Genomic DNA, 22,798 nt, shown 5'->3' on the forward strand with positions numbered 1-22,798 from the left:
ACTCCATGTTCTTACTTGATATACTAGTAGTGGAACTATTTATTGTCCGGGTGCAGTGAGGTTGTCGGGAAAGCCACAGACTCCTGCAGGTCACTGGCCTGGTCAAATAATATGCCACTTTGGCCAGAAACTCTCACTAAAATGGCTTAAAAGTAAGCAATCTCTACTATAGAGTTGTTGTGTCGTTCACATGGATTTCCTTCAGCGTCCTCCCACAGTCAAAATCATGCAGCTCCACGGGTGAAATGGGTGGATGGATACATTTTCTACAATCCCATGTTGAGGTTTCAGTTACAACTCTCCGACGTGGAATTGTCCTCAATTGCAGGGTTAAAGTGTACTTTGGCTCCCTCTAGATAACCTTTTGACTCTGTCTGTCATTATAAAACTGATAAATTCCACGGTTTAACGAGGTCTGCATCATTGCCAATGACTTCAGATCAGCTTCTCTGCCATACCTTAGCCTGAGTCATTAAAGTAGCTAAATTGGAGTATTAATCTTTGATATCTGTCAACAGCTAACTCCTCCCTCCCAAACCCTAATCAAAGCCTTTAATACACGTTGCATGACACAACACACCAGCCCCGCCGCAGAACTTCTACTCTCTTGAACCTGATCTGCGAACGGCATGAGGACTGTTCAAGAAAAGATCATCGTTCTTTCAGTGTTTCTGTCTCTGATATGTGCCATCCAGGTATGTGTATGGGTTAATATCCCTCTGTTACTGTTTATTTGATCTATTTTCTGCTAATAAAGAACATAATGTCTTCTGATTCGATCAGCATCAATCATGCGTTTCATCACAGTTATTAATCTTATATGTGTTATCACAGGTGGATTCAGCGCCTGTGCCTAAAGACTGGGATGGTTTGATACAGCGGACCAAGCGGTCGCTCCTGTGGCGCTGGAACAGCATGAAGCCTGTGGGGGCCAGCTGCAGGGACCACTTAGAATGTGGCACAAACTACTGCAGGTACGGCAACACTCCTCTGAAATTGTTCACTTAATCAGACATTTGACCCATTTTGGAACTTACTTTCACATTACGAAGATGTGTTTTTTAACAATTTTAGGGTCTGTATTTCTTAATTGTTTTGTCGCTAATGTGAAATAAGATATATTGATCCAAATGACATTCAATGATATTTAACAGACATGTGACCATGGTTGGAGTTTTCACAGATTTAACATGCAATTGTTTCTCTGTGCTGTATTTGTGCAGCGTGTGAAGTTGTGTCCACGTCTGTTTTGCATGGCTTGGACAAAGTCAGACAGTTATGACCCTGCAATAAAGTTGCTCCTTATCTTTACAGGAAACATATATGTTCCTTCAGAAGAGGAAACACAGATAAAACACCTTCAATGTGACAAAACAAACATCTGCCTAATGGACCCAAGTGACCAGTCTCAAGATGAATCATAAATCACCTTAATGTTGTAATAATCTGGTTTAAACTGAAAACCTGCTGATGCTTCTCCTGACTGTGCATTCAGTTAAAGTTCTCTGATCTGGCACTGCAGAAAAACAAAGCTGTAAATGCAGAATTCACACAAACAAATAAAAATGGCTCCATCTAGAGCAATATCGTTTCTTACAATTGCATTATAACAATTATCAGACATGCTGTACGAAATGTTTAAATAAGAAAATATAAATATACTTGCACATTTTTGTGAGTTTATCTGTTCATGTTATTATTTCATTTGTATTTGTAAATATTGTGAACAATGTAGACACTTAAATGTTTTTTTTACAAGAGGTTGTATGTCCACACATTCTTTTTTTTTTACCAAGTTCAGAACAAATTAAAAATGTTCCTCACAATTCATTCTACTCTTTTAATGCAATGGAAGAAGATTAAAACGTTTATGTTGGTTGGTGAAAAAAAAAGAAATGGCCCATCTGTGTGAAACATGACATGTCATGACATGACATTTAAAAATGACATGACATGACATTTAAAAATATGTTGGCTCTGCATGAATCAATGTTTTAGACTCATTCCAGCACTGAAACAGGTAACATGGTTAACTTAGTGAGGCTGCCTCCTTCTTATCAAGCTGGAATGAATGCACACATGCACTGTTTTATGCTTCGATGTTTTACCTTTAATCGAGGGATTCATGTGTCATACATCTTACAACCTTCCTAGAAAATGGATGCATCAAAAGCTGAAGTCTGTTCTTTTTCACCACTGGAGGGCGATCTAAACCAGGTTTAGGGAGATGACTGTGCCACCGGCTCATTTTTGATTTTACCTAATATCTGTGGTAAACTGATTATAACATATTACTGATACAATGTTTAACTCTATAGTAAAGAGTTACTTATAAAAGGCCTCACTGGATAGTTCTAAATGCAGTATACAATGATTTGGTTCTGAGGTGGGGGTTCATTTTTCTAGTACTTATACTGTCTTTTTCAAGCAAAAATAGTGAAAAATGGCCATTAGACTCTGATTTCAGTCTTTCTAAAAAAGAGGATTTGAAATTGACATATTGTTGACCTTTCACTAAACTATGAACCCATTAGTAATCTAAAGATTATTCACTAATGAAAATTATTATTGCAACCCTAATCTTGTTCTTATCTTGTGATATATATATTGATGTTGGTGACCACTTATGCTCTTAAGATAATAAAAGGATGAACAGTTGGGAATTAGTTGATAATTGATAACATGGCCATAATATTATTTTGGTGTAATGAATTATGTGTGTTTCTGTTCTCAATCATTATAATATACGAAATCATATCATTAGGGAAATGTGCTATCTTCCTACTCATAATGATGTCTATTTTTATTATTATTTAACTGAACTCTGCCTGCCAGATGTTTTGATACCTTGATTGGCAGGCACTTCTCCCTCCTCATTGGTTGAAGCCTGCGTGACGTAATACCCCCGGTAGGCTGAGCTGTGTTGGTCTGGAGCAGCGCGTGGGGTCCGCTCTATCTGTACGGACCCCGGTGTCGAACCGGGTTTAAATTACTCTATTATACACTTGTTTATTCTCTGTAACCAACCTAAAGATTTAAATGTCGGTTGTCAGTTAATATAGATGAGAGTATGATATTTCCAATGCATCTTTGATGGGAGAACTGCGTCGAGTAGGCTACTAGCGTGTTTTTAATTTAAAGACTTGTTTGGTTGCATGTTTTTGCATCAAACCCCGTATTTATTTCACCTGGAAGGAGATGGAGGACATCGCCTTTGACTGACGACTGTTATCAAGTAGGTGATCATATTCAAGCATTTCAGGATATACGTTGGAAATGTGCTAGTGTTTTTTTTTAGCTTTATTTACTTTTCCTTGATGTCAAGAGAGAAATAGATGCTATATTATTATATTATTATTAATATTATGTGTGCATCTCTTCTTGTGTCTGACATGTTGTCCTACTTCAGCCACTTTGAATATTTCATTTTAACCACCCACACACATACACACACACACACACACACACACACACACACACACACACACACACACACACACACACACACACACCTTCCTCTTCAATCTGTCTGTGTGTCATTACTCTAGATGCAGGTTTAAACATCAAATCTGATCATGTCGTTTTTTCTCATACTGATATTCTGAACAAATTGTGCTGTTGTATTAGCTGTAAAATGTCTTTACTGTAGGGTATTTTTACTATTTGTACAGCACTTTGGCTCGACCAAAAATCGTTTATAAATGTGCTATATAAATAAAACTTGATTTGATTTGATTTGATTTGATGTTATGTTGAGTTCTTACTGAGCTTTTCCTATCATGAATACTACTTGATACTACATGAATACATGTAATTATGTCTTATTATAAGAGAGCAGCATAAAAATCTCATTCTTCAAGCACAGAAACAACCACAGTGGACCTGAGACTCTTTGCTTCAGCAGAACCACACAGTCCCATCTTTCATGTGAGCGGGCTGACATGACCTGACAGACATTTCCCATGATCCAGCTCAGTTAATCACAACCATCTCAGCTTGCTCCAGTGCCCAGGGGGAAGAGCTGCAAGCGGGGGGACCTCCAGCCGTGATAATAATAGGCAAGAGTCCCTCACATCCGCTTTGCAGTGATAATGTTAGTCCTCTGCAGACAACTAGGCGGTCACACTGGCCTACTTTCATGTGGTATCCAGCTACTGTTGAAAATCAGCAAGGACAGGAACAATACAGATTCAATGCAAGAAGTCCTTTAAAAACAATATATTCCCACATATTGCATCAGCGGAGACACTAATCTTATTTCTGAGATAGCATTAAGGATTTAAAATGATTATATCAAAAAGAGAGCAGCAGGACTTGCTCCACAGAATATATATTGTATTTCTGGATTAGTTAATAAAATAAGACAGTTTTGTCCAAACAACATACTGAGAGTATTTGGGGATTTAGTGTCTTGCTTAAGGCTCCTACCTGCACTTCCTCCTGAGCTTTGTGAAGTTACACAACCAAAGTCAAACATTAGTCTGCTGTTGTTATTTAATAGCTTTCTAGACACATTTACATTTAAATTAATATTATTTAATTTGATTTATTTTACATATCTTTTATGTATTTGTGTTGTTTATATTAGGGCTTTATAGAAAGGTTCACCAAGTCCATAAGCAACTCTTTATATTGTTAATGTTGAAATTGTTATTTGCCTCTGAGCAGATTTCAATGTGATTTCTTTCTGTTGCCATGGTAAGGATGTTGTTTATTGTTGCCATGTGATGTTAAAGAGGATTACCTCTTCATGGTCATCTGTAACAGATGTTGTTTGTTTACCCACGTTGTGCCCCCCCAGTAGCACATCAACGTGAACTCTATGAACCGATGCCTTATGATGTAGGACATGAAGCCCAAAACAATGTCTGAAGACAGAGGACCTGACATCTCAAATAATGAATTTCTTAACACAAGTCTTGTTAAAATCTTCAACATATAGCATTACAGAGGGCAAAAACACAGTAAATGGTGTATCCTAGCAACATTCATTATCACTTTTTTGACAATCCCCAGTGTTTAAATATTTGATGTGCTTTTACATTTTTGTTTTTAGCAGTCCTCATAGCTGTTTAATGAAGGGATGGTAATCATTATTTCTCTGCCTGTGTTTTGAGGTCAGCTCAAATGCGTATAAAACATGTTAAATTAACTACACTGTAAAATTGTATTTACTGTTAGCAGAGCCAGCGGAGCATCACTGCAGTGCAGATGCCCTAGTTACAGAGCAGCTGAGTAACTGAGAGGGACTGTGGTTGGCCCAGGCAGCAAGAGGAGGGGTCTGTTAATGGTTGACTGAATTATGGAGGGGAGGCTATGGTGAGGGCCAGAAGCAGACAACACAGTAGGACTCTGGCTGCAGGACTCTGGCTGCAGGACCAGTGATGTGAAGTGAGGGATCAGACTCAGACAGCATTAGCCTGCAGTTGTGCTTTATGGTTTCATCTTTGTTCTACTCTGTTGGGATGTTTTACCCTACATTTAAAGATGCACTTAACTTGTGTCCCTGAAGCTTTAAGCCTGACGAAGCATTACAGCTAGGAGGGCCAGTGAGTTCAAACATCAAGAAGCAGATCCCGAGGGAGATCAACATAAACAATTCATCCACAATTCATATACCAGCAACTAGGGCTGTGCGATTATGGCAAAAATCCTAATCACGATTATTTTGGTCAATAATTGATATCACGATTATTAAAAAAACGATTATCCATTTACTTTGAAAACATCCATTTATTGAAACAAAAATGTGAACAGTATGTTTTTAACAGTTGATTACCCTGAACTTTAAGTATAATTCAACAGAAAAACCCAAAAAAAAAAAAAAAAATAATAATAATAATTACATTTTTTTTTATTTTTATAAAAATAATAATCGTTTTATTTCGATTACGTTGTTTTCGTAATCGTTGCAAGCCAAAATCGTAATCGAGCTTAAAATACGATTAATTGCACAGCCCTACCAGCAACACAACTAAACAAAATGTATCTTAATTATAGTTATGCTAAATTAAACATGTATCAATGTTCCAACTGTGTAAAGCTAAAAAACAAACATTTTCTTTTAAATATAAATGCTTTATAAAGGTACATCTGCTCTTAGGGCCAGATCTTAGACAGAGTTTTGGTCTAAACTTAAGACTAACTGTGCTAAGAATTTGCCTACATAATTACTTAAACAGCCCAAGTTTGTACGCCGTAGCACTGATAGTACTGTAGTAGTGATGTTACTGTATTGTGTATTTCCACATATACTCTTGTACTGTATACATCTCCCTGCACATTTCTGATAACACATTTAAATCAGTATTGTATTTACAAGTGATGTGATTCTATTTGACTCTTTCAGGATTTAAATGTAGGAACATGGAGACCGTTTCCATGGTCCAGCCTGATCCAGCAATATGATTGGAGCATCCAGTCACTCAGGTGACACCCTGATCGCGTGCCACTTCCCTGTGGTCCAGCTCCCTACCTGGCAGCTTCCTGTCCAGGCCCTGTGCAGCTCGGCCAAGAGGCCCGGCCGGCTGTGCCCAGTGGGTCTGACCCGAGCAGTGTCCCTCCCAGAGCGAGACTCTCTGAACCGAGAACATGCGTTCACCGGGGGCCGAAGACCTTTCTCCAGCAGCCATGGCAGTTTCATCGAGGATCGAGCGGAGGAGGAGGAGGGGGGCAGCGACAGCAGCGGGAGGGACGACTCCAACTCGTCACCGGAGGAGGCCAGTTCCCACCTGAAGAAGGAAAACTCTGGAGCTAGAGACACTCTACGCTCACACAACTCATTCCTCCCAAACAGAACGCTGGATGAAGATGAGGAAGAGGAAGATAGTGAAGGCGATAATCTACACAGATATCACGAGGACTCGTCTTTTGTATTGCATGGGAATTCCAACTGGCCTCTAAGTAATGGTGCTATATCTCACGGGGACATGGGCGGTGAATGTGGCAATGAAGGAACCATGTTGGGGGCTGAGAGGGACCATGAGTGGATCTCTAACCAGCTCCACCAGCAGGACTCACTGCAGACCCAATGCCAGTGCTTCCATGTGAGCAGATCTGGCGTCAGGGCTTATAAAGAGAAGGATTCAGACAGACGGAAGGATAACATGTCCTGCTGCATCCACCGCCAACACAAATGTTCTCCAGAGCTTTTCTCCAACACTCACACAGAGAATGTCAGTGACTCTTCCTGTAACAGTTCTGATGGCGTCCTGGTTAATTTCTGCACTATCTATAACAGGAGCAACAACCCTGCCACGCCGCATGACCTCAGCACTCCTGCAGCTCACCCCTATCAGTCCTCTGAGGGGTCTGTGTTCCTCAACCTCCAACCTGTTCCTCAGACTCCAGCAGAGGGTCTCCAACATGATAACATGGCAGATAACTCTCCCCCTAAAGAGGAAGCTGACACAACGCCCTCTGCTTCCTGCTGGTCTCCTCAAGGTCTCGACTCAAACTGCAATCTCTACTCCCTGGAGCCGCCCCCCCCGGGTCTCTCCTCGCTCGAGGTATCAGATCTGGCTGCCTGCCTGCAAAGCCAAGCCACATTGGCCATGGAGACCAACCAGAAGTACTACAAGCTTGTGTCATGTGACCTCTCCTCCCAGTCTCCCAGTCCTGCCTGGTCCAGCCTCACCAGCTGTCCCGAGGGTCAGAGCAGAAGTAGCCCCTTCCCTCCCTCTGAGCACTTTTCTGTTGACCATAAGAAAGAAGCACAACACAAAGAAGTCATGAAGGTAATGTTGTAATAAAACAGCTTTTCTCCTAGATATTTTCTATAAACATCTTCTGTGAAACTACATTATGATTTGTTTGTGTAAACCTAAGCAGTTCTTTATATTTTCCATCATCAGGAAGAAGAGGATCACCAAAAGGAAAAGAGGCTCTCCTCCACACATGCTGACTGCTCTGAGTTTCAGACCCATGATGACCAAGTTGCCACGACCTCTTCTGAGAGATCCCTCTACAGAAAGAAGCAATCATACAGCTTCCAAAACCCTCTCTACCAATCACCCTATTCACTGTGCCCCATCCAGTGTAGCCCACATAGCAGTCAATGCCAAGGCACAAGCACCGTGTCCACGCAGCCATCTGTGATTCTGCACCAGGAGCACTGTGAAACTGATGCTACTGAGAAGGGTAAGGCGATAAAAAGAGTGTTTTTATGTCTTTATTGCTTAAATTGTATTTATTTCAGTATTAAGGGAATCTAACATCTGTTCCAAATATTCTTCTTATCCTTTATCTCCATCTAAGGGGCATGTTCATTGGAAAATGCAGTGGTGCGCTACAGTAAGGCCCAGAGACCGACCTCGCTGCCCATCCAGCCCTTTGTTCTGGTCCCCACAGGCAAACCCCAGATGCAGCACTTGGGCTGTCTTCTGGAGCAGTACATAAACCAGAAGAGCAGCAAGACCTCTCAACCAGGCCTCAAGTTCAAGGGCAAAAGCAGCCAAGGTTGTTCTAATCTGCAGGCATCACCAATGGGCAACCACTGCCCCATCTTCCTGGAGGCTCCCTCGAGCTCCGACACCTGCTCCACCTGCACGCCGAGCCCAGAGTGCTTCAGTCGAGCATGGAGCCAGTCCCGCAGAGGCCAAGGATGCCCAAGTCCATTTACATTCGAAAGCAGCCAGGATCCAACCTACAGCCCACCGTCGAGACTGGTTCAAGATAACACAAGCCCACCTCAGAGTACCACTTTTTCAAATTTGATTGCAGCCCCACTTAAGTCCCACCTTGTTAAAAGTCCCGCCTACCAGGACCTTATTAACCTCACCCCTGAGCAGGGCCAAACCAAGACAGAGCCCAGGAGTCCCGTATCAGACCCAGACCCCCTCAACATTTTCTCATACACCACCCACTTTACTCCTGACCACTGACACCCATCACCCAAACCTGCAGGCCTCCCTGTCCCCTCCCACAGCCGTACAAGCTGAACAAGAGCTCCCTCAGTGCCGCGCTGCACCTGCAGCTGACTTTGGCTTTTTTAATAATAGTTTTACAGCTGCCTTCTCCTCTGTAGCGCCTCTTTCCTATTTGAGTTCTCTGTTTTCCATGGCTGCTTCTGGGCTGCAAATCCAGCACTCTGCTGGGCTCAGTGGGAAGCAGAGTCAGAGTCAACACAGTGAGACTCTGATCCTGAGTGACAGGCCGCCCATAGAGTTCTGCCTCTCACCCGATACATCTTATGAGTCCATGTCTATCAGCCATCTTCAGAGGAGAGGTGAGGACACTGAATGACTGATATATATTTTGTGTAAAACATGTTAATTACATGGAAAAACATTGAAATCATAATGATCAATTGATTGGATTGTCTAGCCAGTGATGAGCTGTTGAGAACAGTAAAAAAACAAGTCACTATGCTGCAGCAGTGCCTTCAATACCCTGAAGGGGCTTCCTCTCAAACATGACCTATTTTTAACTCTCCCTGCACGGGATTGGCTAAGCCTGCTGCTCTGTAGCCTATGTGTGTGCGACTACACGCTTCAAGAGAAGACAAGAGGAGAGGATGATGCAGTAGAAACAGTGCTAATTATTTATAGACACACATATTTATTTAGTGTTTCCATATGGCCCACACGTGCACATTTGATTCTATAAATGTGAGCCTTCTGTGATGGATAACCAAGGATGGAGACGCTGTGGTGAACCATCAGTGTGGTGCAGCACTGCAGGCAGCATCAACATGCATAAAGAATTCACCATGACATTTGCAGAGGCTAGCCAGTATGAGATGAGGAAAGCCAAGCAAGGGAAAGCAAGTCAATGAGGAACGCTGCTAAAATGGACTCTTTGATCTTTGGCTCACTTTTACATTTGCATTCCCGCAATATGATAATGAACCCTGAAAGAAATCTCTCATGTTTCTATGCAGTGACCCAGTTAGGGAGGTGGACATTTTATGGAGCGTGTTCATGATTGAGTCTTATTTTCTTTAAACGAGTACAAAATAGTGCAGGAACATCATTTCAACCTGTTTCCAATACAAATCACCATGCTTAAATAATTTTCTAAAAGTGACCAGACAATCAAAATTACAGCTATGGAATCACAAATAAAGAAACTAATTGATTTGTACTGGAAACAGGTTGGTTCGAAATGTTTATATTTATTCAAACAAGGACCATGCATACAAATAAATTAATCTCAGAAAAGATCCCAGATTTGAGCTAATAGTTCATTTCCATCCAGTCCTTAGGCAGGTACATAACAATTAACAAACACTACACCACACTGGACGTTTTCACATACAAATGATACACTGAAATTACATAATATAGCATTTACAATGTAACACATATTGTATATTGTAATACATCAATCTTCAATGTCTCTCCTTGTCCAATGTCCCCAGGTTTGCTGAGGTCTGTGAGCAGGGCCGTGGATTTAATCATGGCACATTTTGGCAGCAGCAGAGACCCTGAAGAAAAGGTCTGAATTTGGCAGAGCTAAGCAACTATGTTTCACAATGGAAAAGCGCCAAACTGATATTACTTACACTGCAGGACAGGAGTCAAATAACTTGTGTCAGCAGGAAATATATTGTATCATATTTCTTTCCTTCTGCTGCAGATGCGACTGGGTAACAGCTCATGCAGTCCCACAATCGGCGGCCTGGTCCTGGAACATTTGTGTCCGGCGATCCAGAATATTTTAGAGGACGGGCTTAGGGATCACAAGCTGGATTTCATCGTTGGGCAGCGTCGCAATCACTCCTGGGGTGTGGTGGAGGTATCTACTAGGATAGGTAAATACATAAGAGTGAAGATGACTCAAAGGAAGTGCCATGAATATAGTGGCATACTCTACCGATGGAGCAGCTTGTTTGTAGTAAACTGTTTGTTGATGAAGTATTTTTGGTCTGAAACAGGTCCATCCACCAAGGTCCTTCACAGCCTGGTCTCCAAAATCAGACAATTTCCCCAACTCTCCAGCCAATGCATGAGACTGAGAGCCTTCATCATGGGCCTGCTTAAGTAAGATAATCTTTCATCACACTTTCAAAGGTAATGAATGAATGTACACATAAACTATAATCCTGTGTTGGTTTTTTTGTTTTCTCTTTCAGCTTGAGAGCTTTAGAATTCTGGCTCAGTCACCTTCAGAGTCAAAAAGGTGAGTGCCAATACATATCCTGGCAAATGGTCCACCCTCAGACTATTGAAAGGACTGTCATGAAATATGATTCAAGTTCCCCGCTGAATTTATTGACCATGTTAGCATGCTATCAATAGCATTTAGCCCAGTTTTAGATCACTAATGCATTTGATTCTATCTTTGTTTACACCTGTTACTTCTCCACAGATTTAGTGACGACATACTACCATTCATGGGGTTTCCTGTCCATGTCCCTGGGTCAGTGTCAGCCCTTGTTTCAGGAGCTGCTGCTTCTGCTGCAGCCGCTCACTGTGATGCCCTTTGACCTCAACTTGCTCCTGGAGCCTCGAATGTTACGTAACAGACAGTTGTGTTCGGAGGAGCATGGTGTTTCTCCTCCTCAGCCATGCTCAGCCCTCCTCGTGACCAGCTGGCCACTACTGCAAGCCGACAAAAAGGCCTACAGCAGCCACAGTCAGCAAAACAACATTTCACAGCAGACAGGCCTTCATTGCCAAGACTCTCCTAGGTCTCAGAATTGCATCAAGCAGGACTGTGAAGTGAATTGGGCTAACAGGAGCCCATTAGCTCCTATTCAAGAGTGGTGGTCGAATAAGCCTGACCTTGTGGATGGTGTGGTTGAAGGGGAGGACTGTAGACAGAATTGTGCAGAAAATTGGTCTCAAATTAGTATGGACAGCAGACATGAAGACAGGATGGGAGAGAAGGAAAATGAGACCCCAATTGCGACCACATTTGTCCAGGCTGAGAGTCCATATCAGGGTGGGCTGCGCTGGGCCAAACTGTTTGGAGCCGCTGATACTTCCACCAGGACAGAGACAGTTTCCCAGAGTCACAGTGGAGCACAAACCAGAAGGTAAGAACCAGCCGTGATAACTGGTAAAGATGTTGTGTGATTTTCTTACTACTTTAATATATATATATATCATTGCTTTCACAGGTCCAGGCGACCATCGCACTGGCTGCATTTTGACAGATCCCATCTTGGACTGTTGGCTCAATCCATCAGGTCAATGACGCTGGGAGGAGCAAACTCAGACTAACAAGGACTACTGAAAACTAAATCCTCTGTGGACGAAGGACAGAGTTGGGCTTATTTACTGTAATAACCTGCATGATAATAGTTTGCTCAACTGAACTGAAAGCACATCAATTAAATGAATCACAGCTTTAGCAATGGCCCTTATTCATCAGGCTGAGCATTGCAGCATAAGTCAGGTTGCAACATGGAACCCTAAACTATCCAGTTAAAAGTCATTAATTTTAAGCTGGTGTAGCACCACTAACTAGCATCATTTCCACAGAAGATCCAGAGATCTTTACCGGGAAGTAGCTTGATGATTAAGGGTCATTCCTCCATTTGCAATTTCAACCTCAAAAACTGATCCTTTATAAGAGGCAATTATAAATCATGAAATGTGCATTTTGACCTGTTATAGACTTGTGGTGCAAAATTATCTATTTAGAAGAAGAAGAAGAAGATGAACCTTTATTAATCCCCCTAGGGGGAAATTCAGTGTTTACATATCTGTCATTCTCTACATAGCTGTACATTTTATCTTTAGGTGGGGAAAAAGCCAGAAAATACACTCGTAACTGTGCCAAATATGCTACACACCAGCCTCATGGATAGTCAGTGGTGTTTGGTTTCCTGTACCCTGTTTGAGCAAATCCCCAGCATGGATTTTCTGCATGAGTTAAAAAACAAACTGTACAATAGGTGCTTCAGTACTTCCTATATCTCTTCCTATAACTCCCCCTTAATGTTTGTATTGGTGAAGAGCTAGGTTTTGTACATTTTCTGGCACTAAAAGTGTGGAAATAGTTTGCAGTAGGATGTCTTCCAGTGAATTTTGTTAAGTTGCACAATATAAGCCATCTGGTGGCTGTTTCAGGTACTTTAATGTGTCAGCTACATTTTGATAGACTAGTAGTTAGTTAAGAAGGAGGAAAGAACAGAACGTGTGTTTATATACAGAACATTAATGTAATTATGTGCAATCTGTGAAATAATTTGACCCAGCATCATTGTCTCAACCTCTGAATGTTTCCTCTAATGCCAGTGACAATCAAAGTCTGTCAATAAAGACTTCTTTGTATGCCAACAGTAAACATTACAAATGTTTATTCATGCGTTTCATGTCATGAGGATTTCCTAAATAGTTCTTAAACTTGACTCATGTCACAACTTCATCTTGCCAGTAATGTTCCTTGTATGTATTGTGCATAGTTTTATGATTTTGCCTGACGGATCCTCTTGATGCCGCTCTTTTCCAGTGCATTCTGGGAAAGTTGGCCAAAGGTTTGTCCATAGGTGAACTGGTACCCTGTGGGATGGCACAGAGGGAGAAATGCTTACACTTGATGCTAAGAGATTAAATCTCTTCAATACTATTTATAAAATAGCTGATAAAAGGCAAATGTGTTGCTAGCACTGACACTGACCTGGGATGTGTCCTGTGAAGGACGGCACCACACCCCTGTCTGATGGATAGATGGTAGCAATGGGAGTTATTGTACTTTCCCTCCTTCCCGGGATGCTTAGGGACGTGGGATCAGTCTGCTGCTGTTTCCCAAACTGGATCAGTGCCTGGTTTGTAGTGATGGGGAAGCCTTTGCCAATTAGGAAGCGAGATGTTGGCACATGCCCTGTAAAACCTGTTTAAAAGACATCACAGTGAGCTTCTAGAGTACTTTAGGAAAATATAAACAGCCTAATTTCCCCTCCAAGTGGAGACCAAAATAAAAATTATAATTTGATCCTTTTACATATCTGATGGATGTGTAAATTGACAATTGTTCTCCATAACAACATTTTCATATCAACTAGTGGCCTAATGCATTTTGAAGGAAACAACTGGTTAAGTTATCTGATGTACCTGTTTTAAAGTACTTGTGTGGGTTATCATCATCCATGAAGTATGGTTTTCCTGTGGGGGTGAAGGACTTTAAGGGCCTGTAGGGGATTTCTTTGTTGGAGATTTCTCTCAAGTGGGGTCTTGGTTTCTGGGTCAAATGATAACAGAGAACAGTTAAAAACACACATGACTCAGAAATCCAACCAGCTAAAATTCTATATTCAAGTAAATGTAATACCAATGAACAAAAGTTTAATGTAAACCTATTGCAAAATAAATGAAGACAGTAACTTTGTGCTAGTTAACAGAAAACATTAATAAGACAGTGGATTACAGTGCACTGCTGTGTTCTGTTTATTCATGTGAATCTCAGATGAATTGGTGAATCCGTGTCAGGCCCTTCTGGAGAGCTGACCAGTTCTGCTTCGGTCTGTTTCAGGGTGGATTACATTACAGTGATCTGACACTAGAGTTCCACTATGGATAATTAAACAAGAGTGAACCTATTCAGAGGTGCAATGTCAACATGTATGTGTGCATGGGGGTTGGTTTAAAAGAGAGAGAGAGTTACTTCAACCTGTGTGTTGGTGTAGTTGACAACAGCTGGCAGCTCTGTCGATTCCCGTTGGATCTTGGCACGCCCATCCTGGTGAAACTCTGACAGCGCCTTACGGCATGTTTCTGAGTAGGTGCAGGCAAAGTAGTTCTGTCTTTTTGGAATGAAGCCTAAAACAGCAACAAATGAGATACAGTATCAGTTTCACCTGAATTTCTGCCAAGCAAAGAAAATAGTTTTGGATTTCATTCACTGTGTTTTTTCTTTGTCTGCCTTCACTACAATACCACAGCAGTGAATATATGTAAGTATAACATTTAAAACAAAGTTAACACCAACCTTTTTCTGGAAAAAGTGTCCCTGGAACTGCTTAAAGAGCTTTAAAGGGAAGTATTACATTGGTACTACTCATATCAAATAAAATAGTGCTGTGGATAATGCAAAGCGACTGCACCATTGTTTTTAGAAAGATACGAAGGAATTTGGTTGAACTGATCCTGTAAAATGCATTGCAAAAATGCATGTGTACATACTTGGGAAAATCCCCATAATAAAATAAAAGGACTTTAACTTTGAAATTACATTTCTGCAAGTATGGCTGTTTGGTGAATGTTATCTCGTGTTTTAAACCTGGTCCACTTAACTGCTCTACTTGATCATTTAGAAGTTCGACACACGTTATTCTCATGTTCTAGTCTCAGCTTGTTGTGCTGTGAATAACAACAATTTTACAGCCTATTGCCAGAATTATATTTATTTAACATTATAAATATGTCCTTAACATCTTGTCAAATGTTACTAAGTCCCTAATATGACATCATTCTCCATGAGGTGTACAGTTACACTGTTGACCCCAGTGTGATACCTGCCTGTGTATCCTGGTATCATCCTCTTCAAGTTACTGTCAGAGGTGCTTCTCAGTGTGTCTGTGGAGGGGACATGACCCCTGCCCAGGACCAGCTGATCAGAGTGTTTCCCCTGGGGACTGGTCAGCAGCTCAGCTGTGAGCTGGCCGTAGGATCTCCCCACTCTGTACTTGAGCTGTGGGCAATACCCTGCGTACCTGAACACAACAGGGAGGCAGGGGTAAACACACACTGCAGCACCTGAGGGCCTCCGAAGCAGGTTTTCAGTAAAAAAGAAAAAGAAAAAAGATAGAATTTCATGTAGCCTATCACTTACACATATTTTAGACACACATTCTGTGACAATGAGTATAAAGAGAAATTCCGTTTTTGAGGGGATGAATTTACAGCCACATCTTTCTTAATAATACCGTAAATTACAATAACAACTTAAAAAAAGCTGGGGAAAAATTGACAAACCCTTTTTAAATCAATAAAAAAAAAAAATGGTTGTACAATTTTACATTACATGTTACTTGTTAGACGCTTTTATATGTGGGCAATCCCCACAGGAGCAATTTGGGGTGAAGTGTCTTGCCCAGGGACACAACGACATGCTGACTGCAGTGGGGTTTGAACCTGTGCTCCCCTGATCCGAACACTAACGCACTGCGCCACAATGACTCCTTATTAGCCTTAATACAGATCATTAAACGCTGAACAGCCATGCTTCTTAGATAACCTTATCTTTATTAAGTTGTTTTTTTAACCAAATCTCGTGGCAGGAGACTTACCCTGGGATATAATGTGGATCAGGTGTCAGCAGGACGTTTTTATCCATGTTGATCAGGAGGCTGAAGCAGCTCGCCCTCCTGCACGCGGTGTTTGCTGGTTGCTACAGTCAGACACACACACACACACACACACACACACACACACACACACACACACACACACACACACACACACACACACACACACACACCACACACACACACACACTGATGGAGCTCACATGTTAATGACGCCTCTGCTGTCCCTCTTTTATAACTTTCTTTGGATCTAATTTCTGTCAAATATTGCAATAATATAACTCTGGTTTACAGTTTGTGTTACCTGCTGCATCGTCCAACATATCTTTATGAAAAGTTACCAAAGCAGATGCTGTGTTCTCGATTAAGTCCTCCATTTTGACAGACTGACAAACACTAAATAACATCACTAATGCATCATTGCAGTGATGTGATTATTATAGTGTTAAAAGGGAGTGTGGTTTGACTTTCTAATAGATATACTGTATAGACACTACTATTTATTCTTGAGACATGCTCAACGACGCCCTCTAGTGACGTCATGTGGTAGTACGGGGAGAAGGAAGGTTTACTGTACCAATCATAGACTGGTACCAATGCAGTCCATGGGTTTAAAGCTAACATTTTAGATATTTTTTAACCCTCCTGTTATCCTCAGATTTACTTTACACCCTTTATCCTCGGGGGTCAATTTGACCCCAGTAGTTTAAAACTCAAGAAAATCATAATATTCCAAATGTTAACCAAAATGTATGTTTCTGGTGCTTTAGGTGTCTTTGTTGACTACTTAAATAACCATTTAAATAAAACATTACCCTGACATACCCCCCCCCCACAGACCCCTTCATACATCCAGAATTCCTATTATGTGACTATCAAAAAATGTATAAATAACCATAAATCTCACTGATTTAAATAAAATGTTAAAGTAAGATATTTTTGCTGTTGTTAAAGGACCAATATTATTTCCAAATACAATTTTGGCATTTAAAAAAATTATTGATATTACCAAGGACAGTTACATGTATTGTGTTTGGGGTCAACAAGCGAAACATTGCCCTTCCAGTGTCAGATACCAAAGGCTTTCTGTTGCTTCTCCTTTTGCACACTCCTTCGATAGATGAGCAACCCAATGTACAGTAGGCTTGCAAGTGGGTCCCATCCGACTCCTTGTAACTGTCCCCTTACACTACATACATTTTTTTATTAAAAGTTAACTTTCGATTTTTTTTTTCAATTCCGTTTAGAGAATTATACAGTGGAATACACTGAAAAGTTTCAACGCCATTTCTTACAAGTCGAGAGCATTAAACATCAAATATGTGTTATTTATTTTAACAAAAAGAGATGACAACCTCAGTATCCTTAATTGTAGTATTGATATGAACTTTATCTAACATAGAGGACCATTTAAAAGCTGTTCAAATAAGATAAGTTATCGTGTGCACTTTGTTGTAAACATGGATGCATTGGGGTCAACATCAGGAAGATAGGGCTAATTGTACTTGCATAGGAATGTATCACAGATGTTGTTGCTGTATGTACAGTAAGATAATGGATGTATACTGTAAGTCTGCTTAGGAAAAAATGCTGAAAGAATTCGAACACCTGTTTGAAAAAAACAATTGTTACCTTTCATCAGGACAACAGTATGTGACTGTGGGCACAGACTAAAAATAGCTCTTTTGTTTTTTCAGGAATGTGAATGATCCTGCGTGTTTGATCAGATGCTGCTCAGCCGGGGAATGTAGATCATATCTGCAGACACGAGTGTCCACTCCACACATTCCTGCATTCACAGATAAATCTGGGTTTTTTGAAATGACGAAACAGAGTTTACTGTTTCTGCGTCACACACATACCATAATGCTGTGTATCCACTGAAGAATTTCAACATATTGTGTTTCCCTTCTCATATTCTGACACTCATGAATGAATAGGTTAGGTATGTTGATTCATGTAGGTCATAGGAGTGATTTTGTTACCATATCAAGTTGTGGGAAACATTCTCATGGCAGTTCTGAGACTTGTTGTGAGTTTACATAAACCATTGTTTACACTTTGAAACACCTCTTTCTCAAAAAAGCTCAAAAAATGTAAATGTTTTGTATTATTTCAATCTGAATGTCACCAGTGAATGCAGCATATACATCTATGTGTCCATGTCAAGGCTTGTTCTTGTTATGTTTCTTACAGGTGTAAATCAAACATTTCCAATATAGGTGCCGATGAGTCAGTATTCCCAGGATTAACTGACAGCAGACAGCGAGTATGGACATGTAACTCTGCGCTGTGACAGGACAGTTGATGGGGAGAGGCGTGGTGAAGCAACAGAGGCGGATCAGACGGGATGTTTTGAATTCTACCTCACCTGAGCTAAGACTGCGTAGGCCGTCTTGTTCATTCTCCCGCTGCTGTTCAGTAGCACAGAGGGACAGAGGGAAGATGAATCTCTACAGGAGCTTTGGAAACCTCATGGAGGCATGGGTAACCGAAGGAGCGCAGGGTTCGGACTCAGCATGGCTTGGAAATAATTATGAAGACCCTTCTATGCGTTCATCTGACGTGGGAACGAACATACGCACAGAATCTGTGGACTCTGGAGTGGAGACAGCCAGCTCTGTCACATCCTTACCTCCTACCCCTTCCTCTGTCTCAGCAGATCATACAGAAATAGACTCTTTTACACCAGAAAGAGAAAGGGACTCAACATCACAGTCTCCTATCCTCTCTTTTCCTGTGCCTCCCTCTTCTTCCTCTTCCTCCCCGCACCTCCGACCCAGCAGAGCTCAGGAGAGCTCCACAGCCTTGCAATTAAAAGTGGAGCAAGCAATAAAGAAGACTGACTCTAAATGTCTGCAGAACAACCCTAAAGACCTCCTCACAGCGGATGTGGTGCTCAGGCGGCGACCTGGAGCATCTTTTGTATCCAAACGGCCTACATCGGAGTTATTAAGAGGTCAAAGGTCGGAGAGTTTTAGCCACTGGAGGACAGCAAACTCATCAGTGCCCATAAGGCAGCTTTCAGAATCATACAGACGGCCAAGGTCTGCGAGTTGTATAAAGCCGCCAGTCCAGACCAGAACAGAGGTGAGATTCTGCTTATGGCACAAACTAAACTGTTTTAAAATGTCCAAGAATTATGTATTTATTTGCGAAGGGAGGAGCCAAATTTCAATTTCTGTTTCATGATTCTTCCTTGGGACTAGTTTCGGGGCAACATTAGTTTCACAGTAACATGTATGGTCTTGCAAAACACAGGCTTGTGAATGTTAAAGGAAAGTTCAAAAGAAAGTCCCAGAAGTGCTACAAGGCGTCTACTTTTACAGTAGTTAAAGGGTGCCAACAAATCCGGTTGCTCTCAAATTTAAAAGTAGGATAGGCATGTCATTACTCACACACAGGATCTCTTTCATGCTCGCAACCTGTCACGAACCCGTCTGTGGTGCGAGGGATCATAAACCAGTCTGCCCAGGTGACTTAACCCCCACAGGCACGAGAGGAATGGATGTGGTGCGGGGGAAGCTGAGCACTCTGGGGGGGTTTCCTGCATAATGTGACAGACATGTTGTCAACCAGATGAATGGACTTTTTAATTTTATTCTGACCAACAAAGTAAAAATACAATGAATCCATATTTTGAAAACATGATTAATTGTTTATTTTTTATCTTATTAAGTTGTTAATGTTTTCCATTGCCTTGTATGAGGTATATAACCCTAACCCTAACCCTAACCCTAACCCTAACCCTAATGACTAGCCAATTATATAATTGTCTGTAATTAAATGCAATTATACTTCTAATTATTCTCTTCAAAAGTTAATGTGATGTCAGGGAACATGCATAATAGATCATGAGAAACATTGTCAGTTCTAGATTTTCTGCGCGCCGAGGATTGCATTGTTCATCTCAAAGTTAGTCATTAGGTTCATGGGAAGGTCAAAGTAAATGGCATTGCTCAAATTCATATTCTGATATTATAAAGTTGAAACTGTTATACAATATCTATTGTCAGTACCATTTTTTTACCTAACCCTAACCCTAACCCTAATTATGTTGTGTTTTTTCTAAACTAGGGAGTGATAAATAAAGTTATTACAATATATTATGTTTGTCAGATAGAACATTCAACTTAGATTGTGATTGATATTTTTCAAAATGTTCGGACATTCTGCAGATAACATTTGTGTTTTGGCACAATGGTGCTTTGAGCTCAATGCTAACTTAGGCATGCTAAAATGTTCACAACAACAATACCTTGTGGATGACAAAGCAATGGTTATAATGTTGAACATCACTGTGCTAACCATTTCTATTGAGCACTTAGCCCACATTATTGCAATTTATCCTGGAGTGTTTGAAGAGCAACATTGAATAACAACTTGTGTACATTGTGTTGTTATTGCATTTAACGTGAAGCTTTTCCTGCTTGATGATGTGTGCAGGACCTTGGTGCAGAGGAGAGGAAAGAGCTGAGTCCTGGGCTCCTGTACTTGGAGCAGGTGTGCCAAATGTTAGAAGAGATTGCCAAACAGCAGATGCACAGCCGAGCGTTACAGATGGAGACGGATGCTCCGCGGGAGCATCAAGACCTGGAGGAGAGCCAGGTGAATACCTTAATGTATCACATGTAGTCAAATGTAATGAAATGTACTTTTTAAATGTTGGCCATGAGGGTTGTGCAATAGGTCGCCATTGTCAGTATGTGCGTCTGTGTATTGTGTTTGTTCAAACGGTGTATGACTGATGATATGTGTATGTCTCTTAATGTCTACTATGTTTGTATATGTACATGTATGCGGAACTGCAGGACGGAGTCCAGAACAAATTTCCTTACGGGGACAATAAAGTATATCATATCGTATCGTATACATCTTAGCAAGGCAATGAAAAAGTTGTTACAGTTTGCATGGGTTACTAACATGTTATTGGCTTGTCAAGCTAGTGATGACATTATCTCTTCCTGCTGCCTGAGGGCTCACATGAATCAAAACCTGATACAAAAATGCCAATGACTTGACTTTCTTTCAGGCTCTCAACGCTTGTCAGAGTGACTCTAAACCTTCCGAGGAGGATATCATTTCCTGTGAAACGCTTGAAATTCAAGAAAGTTCAGTGCAAATCTCCAGTGAACCTCAGCAGCGTAGAGATCATCCTTACAGACTTTTTCGGCAGAGATCGGCTTCAGACACAAATATTTCATCAGTGCATTTAAGTGAGTCAGAGTGCACCATATCATCTACATTCACCTTTTCTTGTTTTGTTTTTTTCATGGATATATTCTTCCAGTCTTACAAATATATTCATTATTGTGTGTGTGATTGGTGCAGGAAAGCAGAATGCAGACTGCAGAGGGCAGCATCGGAGTAAAGATGACCTGCTGGAAAAGGAAGAGGATGACCAGGAAATTCAGGTAGAATACGCTCGAATAAACACACATCATTTGTACTTAAATACAGCTAAAGCAATAACAGTATGCCATTTGCATTGTTATAGTGAGTTATATACATTCTTTCTTCCTCATAATATACTTTTACTTTTATCAATGCATATTCTATTGTGTCTTTTCAGGAGTCTGAAAAACAAGAGACGCCTAAAACCAACAAGAACTGGAAGATGACATTTGGCTCTTTCACGAGAGAGTCTTCCCTGAGAGATTCAAAGGGGTGAGACAGTGTATTTGTAGCTGTGACCTCAAGGGGGGCAGTATTATTAATCTCATATGATGCATGATGCTCTGAGGAAATGTGTGTACTGTTCCAACATGGCAGCCTGCCACCCTGACGCAGTGGTCCGGAGCTAATGCACAGTAGATGCAGAGGGCTTTTTTGGGGGGAGTTCATTTTCAGCCTGTGCTTCTGTTCCTCCTGAACATTTTGTCCCTCGCTCATGAAACCTAGTTTACATACTGCTTCCAGCTTTCTACAGTGGCCTGCTTTAGCTCTGTTAAATGAATTTTTTATCTGTGCAGCCAACAGATGCAGTCATCTGAGAGAAACTCCGCCCGACGACGGCTGAGCCAGCTGTTCAGGAGGAAGACTACGAAGGCTGTAACCGTGTAAACGGACCAGAGCGTCTGTGTGGATGTTTGGATTTCAATTCTGAAGAGGAAGCTGTTACTTCAGAGGTCTGAGAAGTGGCACTGCTTTCGAACTGACTTCATATTCAGCTATTTGGATCAAGCAATTGCCATAGTTTATTTATTGTCGACTGTATTATATTTTTTATACTGATCAATAATGTTTCTTCTACTGTTGTTTCTCCGTTATTTGATAGCACTACAACATTTCGTCCAAACATCAAACTTGTTTCTGTAATAAGCTAAAAGATTGGTGAACAACCAGTAGTAATGCACTGTATAGTAATAAACTTGAAAATAACTTTGAAATTCTCCTTCATTTTGACTTTGTGGATTTCTGCAAATATCTAATGACATCTTATTAAATATGAAATCCCTGAAATGTCAGAAAAGGCCTGTTTTAGATTTCCAGAGCCCAAATTGTCGTCTGAAAAAGGTTTGATATCTTGACCAAAACATACAAAATACTGCATAATGATTTTACAATGACAAACCTTTTGGTGATTTTTTGATTGATAAATGA

The 22,798-nt window shown here is 40.9% G+C and overlaps 4 protein-coding genes across 4 annotated transcripts; 3 read left to right on the plus strand and 1 right to left on the minus strand.

The window, feature by feature from the left end:
- The first annotated feature begins 572 nt into the window (after window positions 1-572).
- LOC117476815 (liver-expressed antimicrobial peptide 2) lies at window positions 573-1,783 on the plus strand. Its single transcript, XM_034123578.1, has 3 exons — window positions 573-695; window positions 835-974; window positions 1,315-1,783. Exons 1-3 carry the CDS (start codon window positions 630-632, stop codon window positions 1,367-1,369), a joined length of 261 nt encoding a protein of 86 aa, XP_033979469.1. The 5' UTR covers window positions 573-629; the 3' UTR covers window positions 1,370-1,783.
- Window positions 1,784-2,973: 1,190 nt separating this feature from the next.
- LOC117476816 (iporin) lies at window positions 2,974-13,229 on the plus strand. Its single transcript, XM_034123579.1, is given in 11 exon segments — window positions 2,974-3,235; window positions 6,350-7,736; window positions 7,854-8,139; window positions 8,257-8,818; window positions 8,820-9,226; window positions 10,361-10,437; window positions 10,579-10,753; window positions 10,877-10,982; window positions 11,075-11,121; window positions 11,311-11,980; window positions 12,065-13,229. Coding segments are annotated over 10 exon segments (3,765 nt in total). The 5' UTR covers window positions 2,974-3,235; window positions 6,350-6,404; the 3' UTR covers window positions 12,168-13,229.
- fam166b (family with sequence similarity 166 member B) lies at window positions 12,594-19,820 on the minus strand. Its single transcript, XM_034123581.1, is given in 8 exon segments — window positions 12,594-13,390; window positions 13,393-13,451; window positions 13,570-13,782; window positions 14,004-14,130; window positions 14,560-14,708; window positions 15,408-15,601; window positions 16,178-16,278; window positions 19,594-19,820. Coding segments are annotated over 8 exon segments (945 nt in total). The 5' UTR covers window positions 19,612-19,820; the 3' UTR covers window positions 12,594-13,306.
- si:dkey-106l3.7 lies at window positions 18,538-22,592 on the plus strand. Its single transcript, XM_034123580.1, has 6 exons — window positions 18,538-19,285; window positions 20,642-20,803; window positions 21,228-21,411; window positions 21,527-21,609; window positions 21,768-21,862; window positions 22,168-22,592. Exons 1-6 carry the CDS (start codon window positions 18,641-18,643, stop codon window positions 22,256-22,258), a joined length of 1,260 nt encoding a protein of 419 aa, XP_033979471.1. The 5' UTR covers window positions 18,538-18,640; the 3' UTR covers window positions 22,259-22,592.
- The last annotated feature ends 206 nt before the right edge of the window (window positions 22,593-22,798 follow it).

The sequence above is a fragment of the Trematomus bernacchii genome, unplaced genomic scaffold (assembly GCF_902827165.1).
Source record: "Trematomus bernacchii unplaced genomic scaffold, fTreBer1.1, whole genome shotgun sequence".
NCBI classification, from domain to species: Eukaryota; Metazoa; Chordata; class Actinopteri; order Perciformes; family Nototheniidae; genus Trematomus; species Trematomus bernacchii.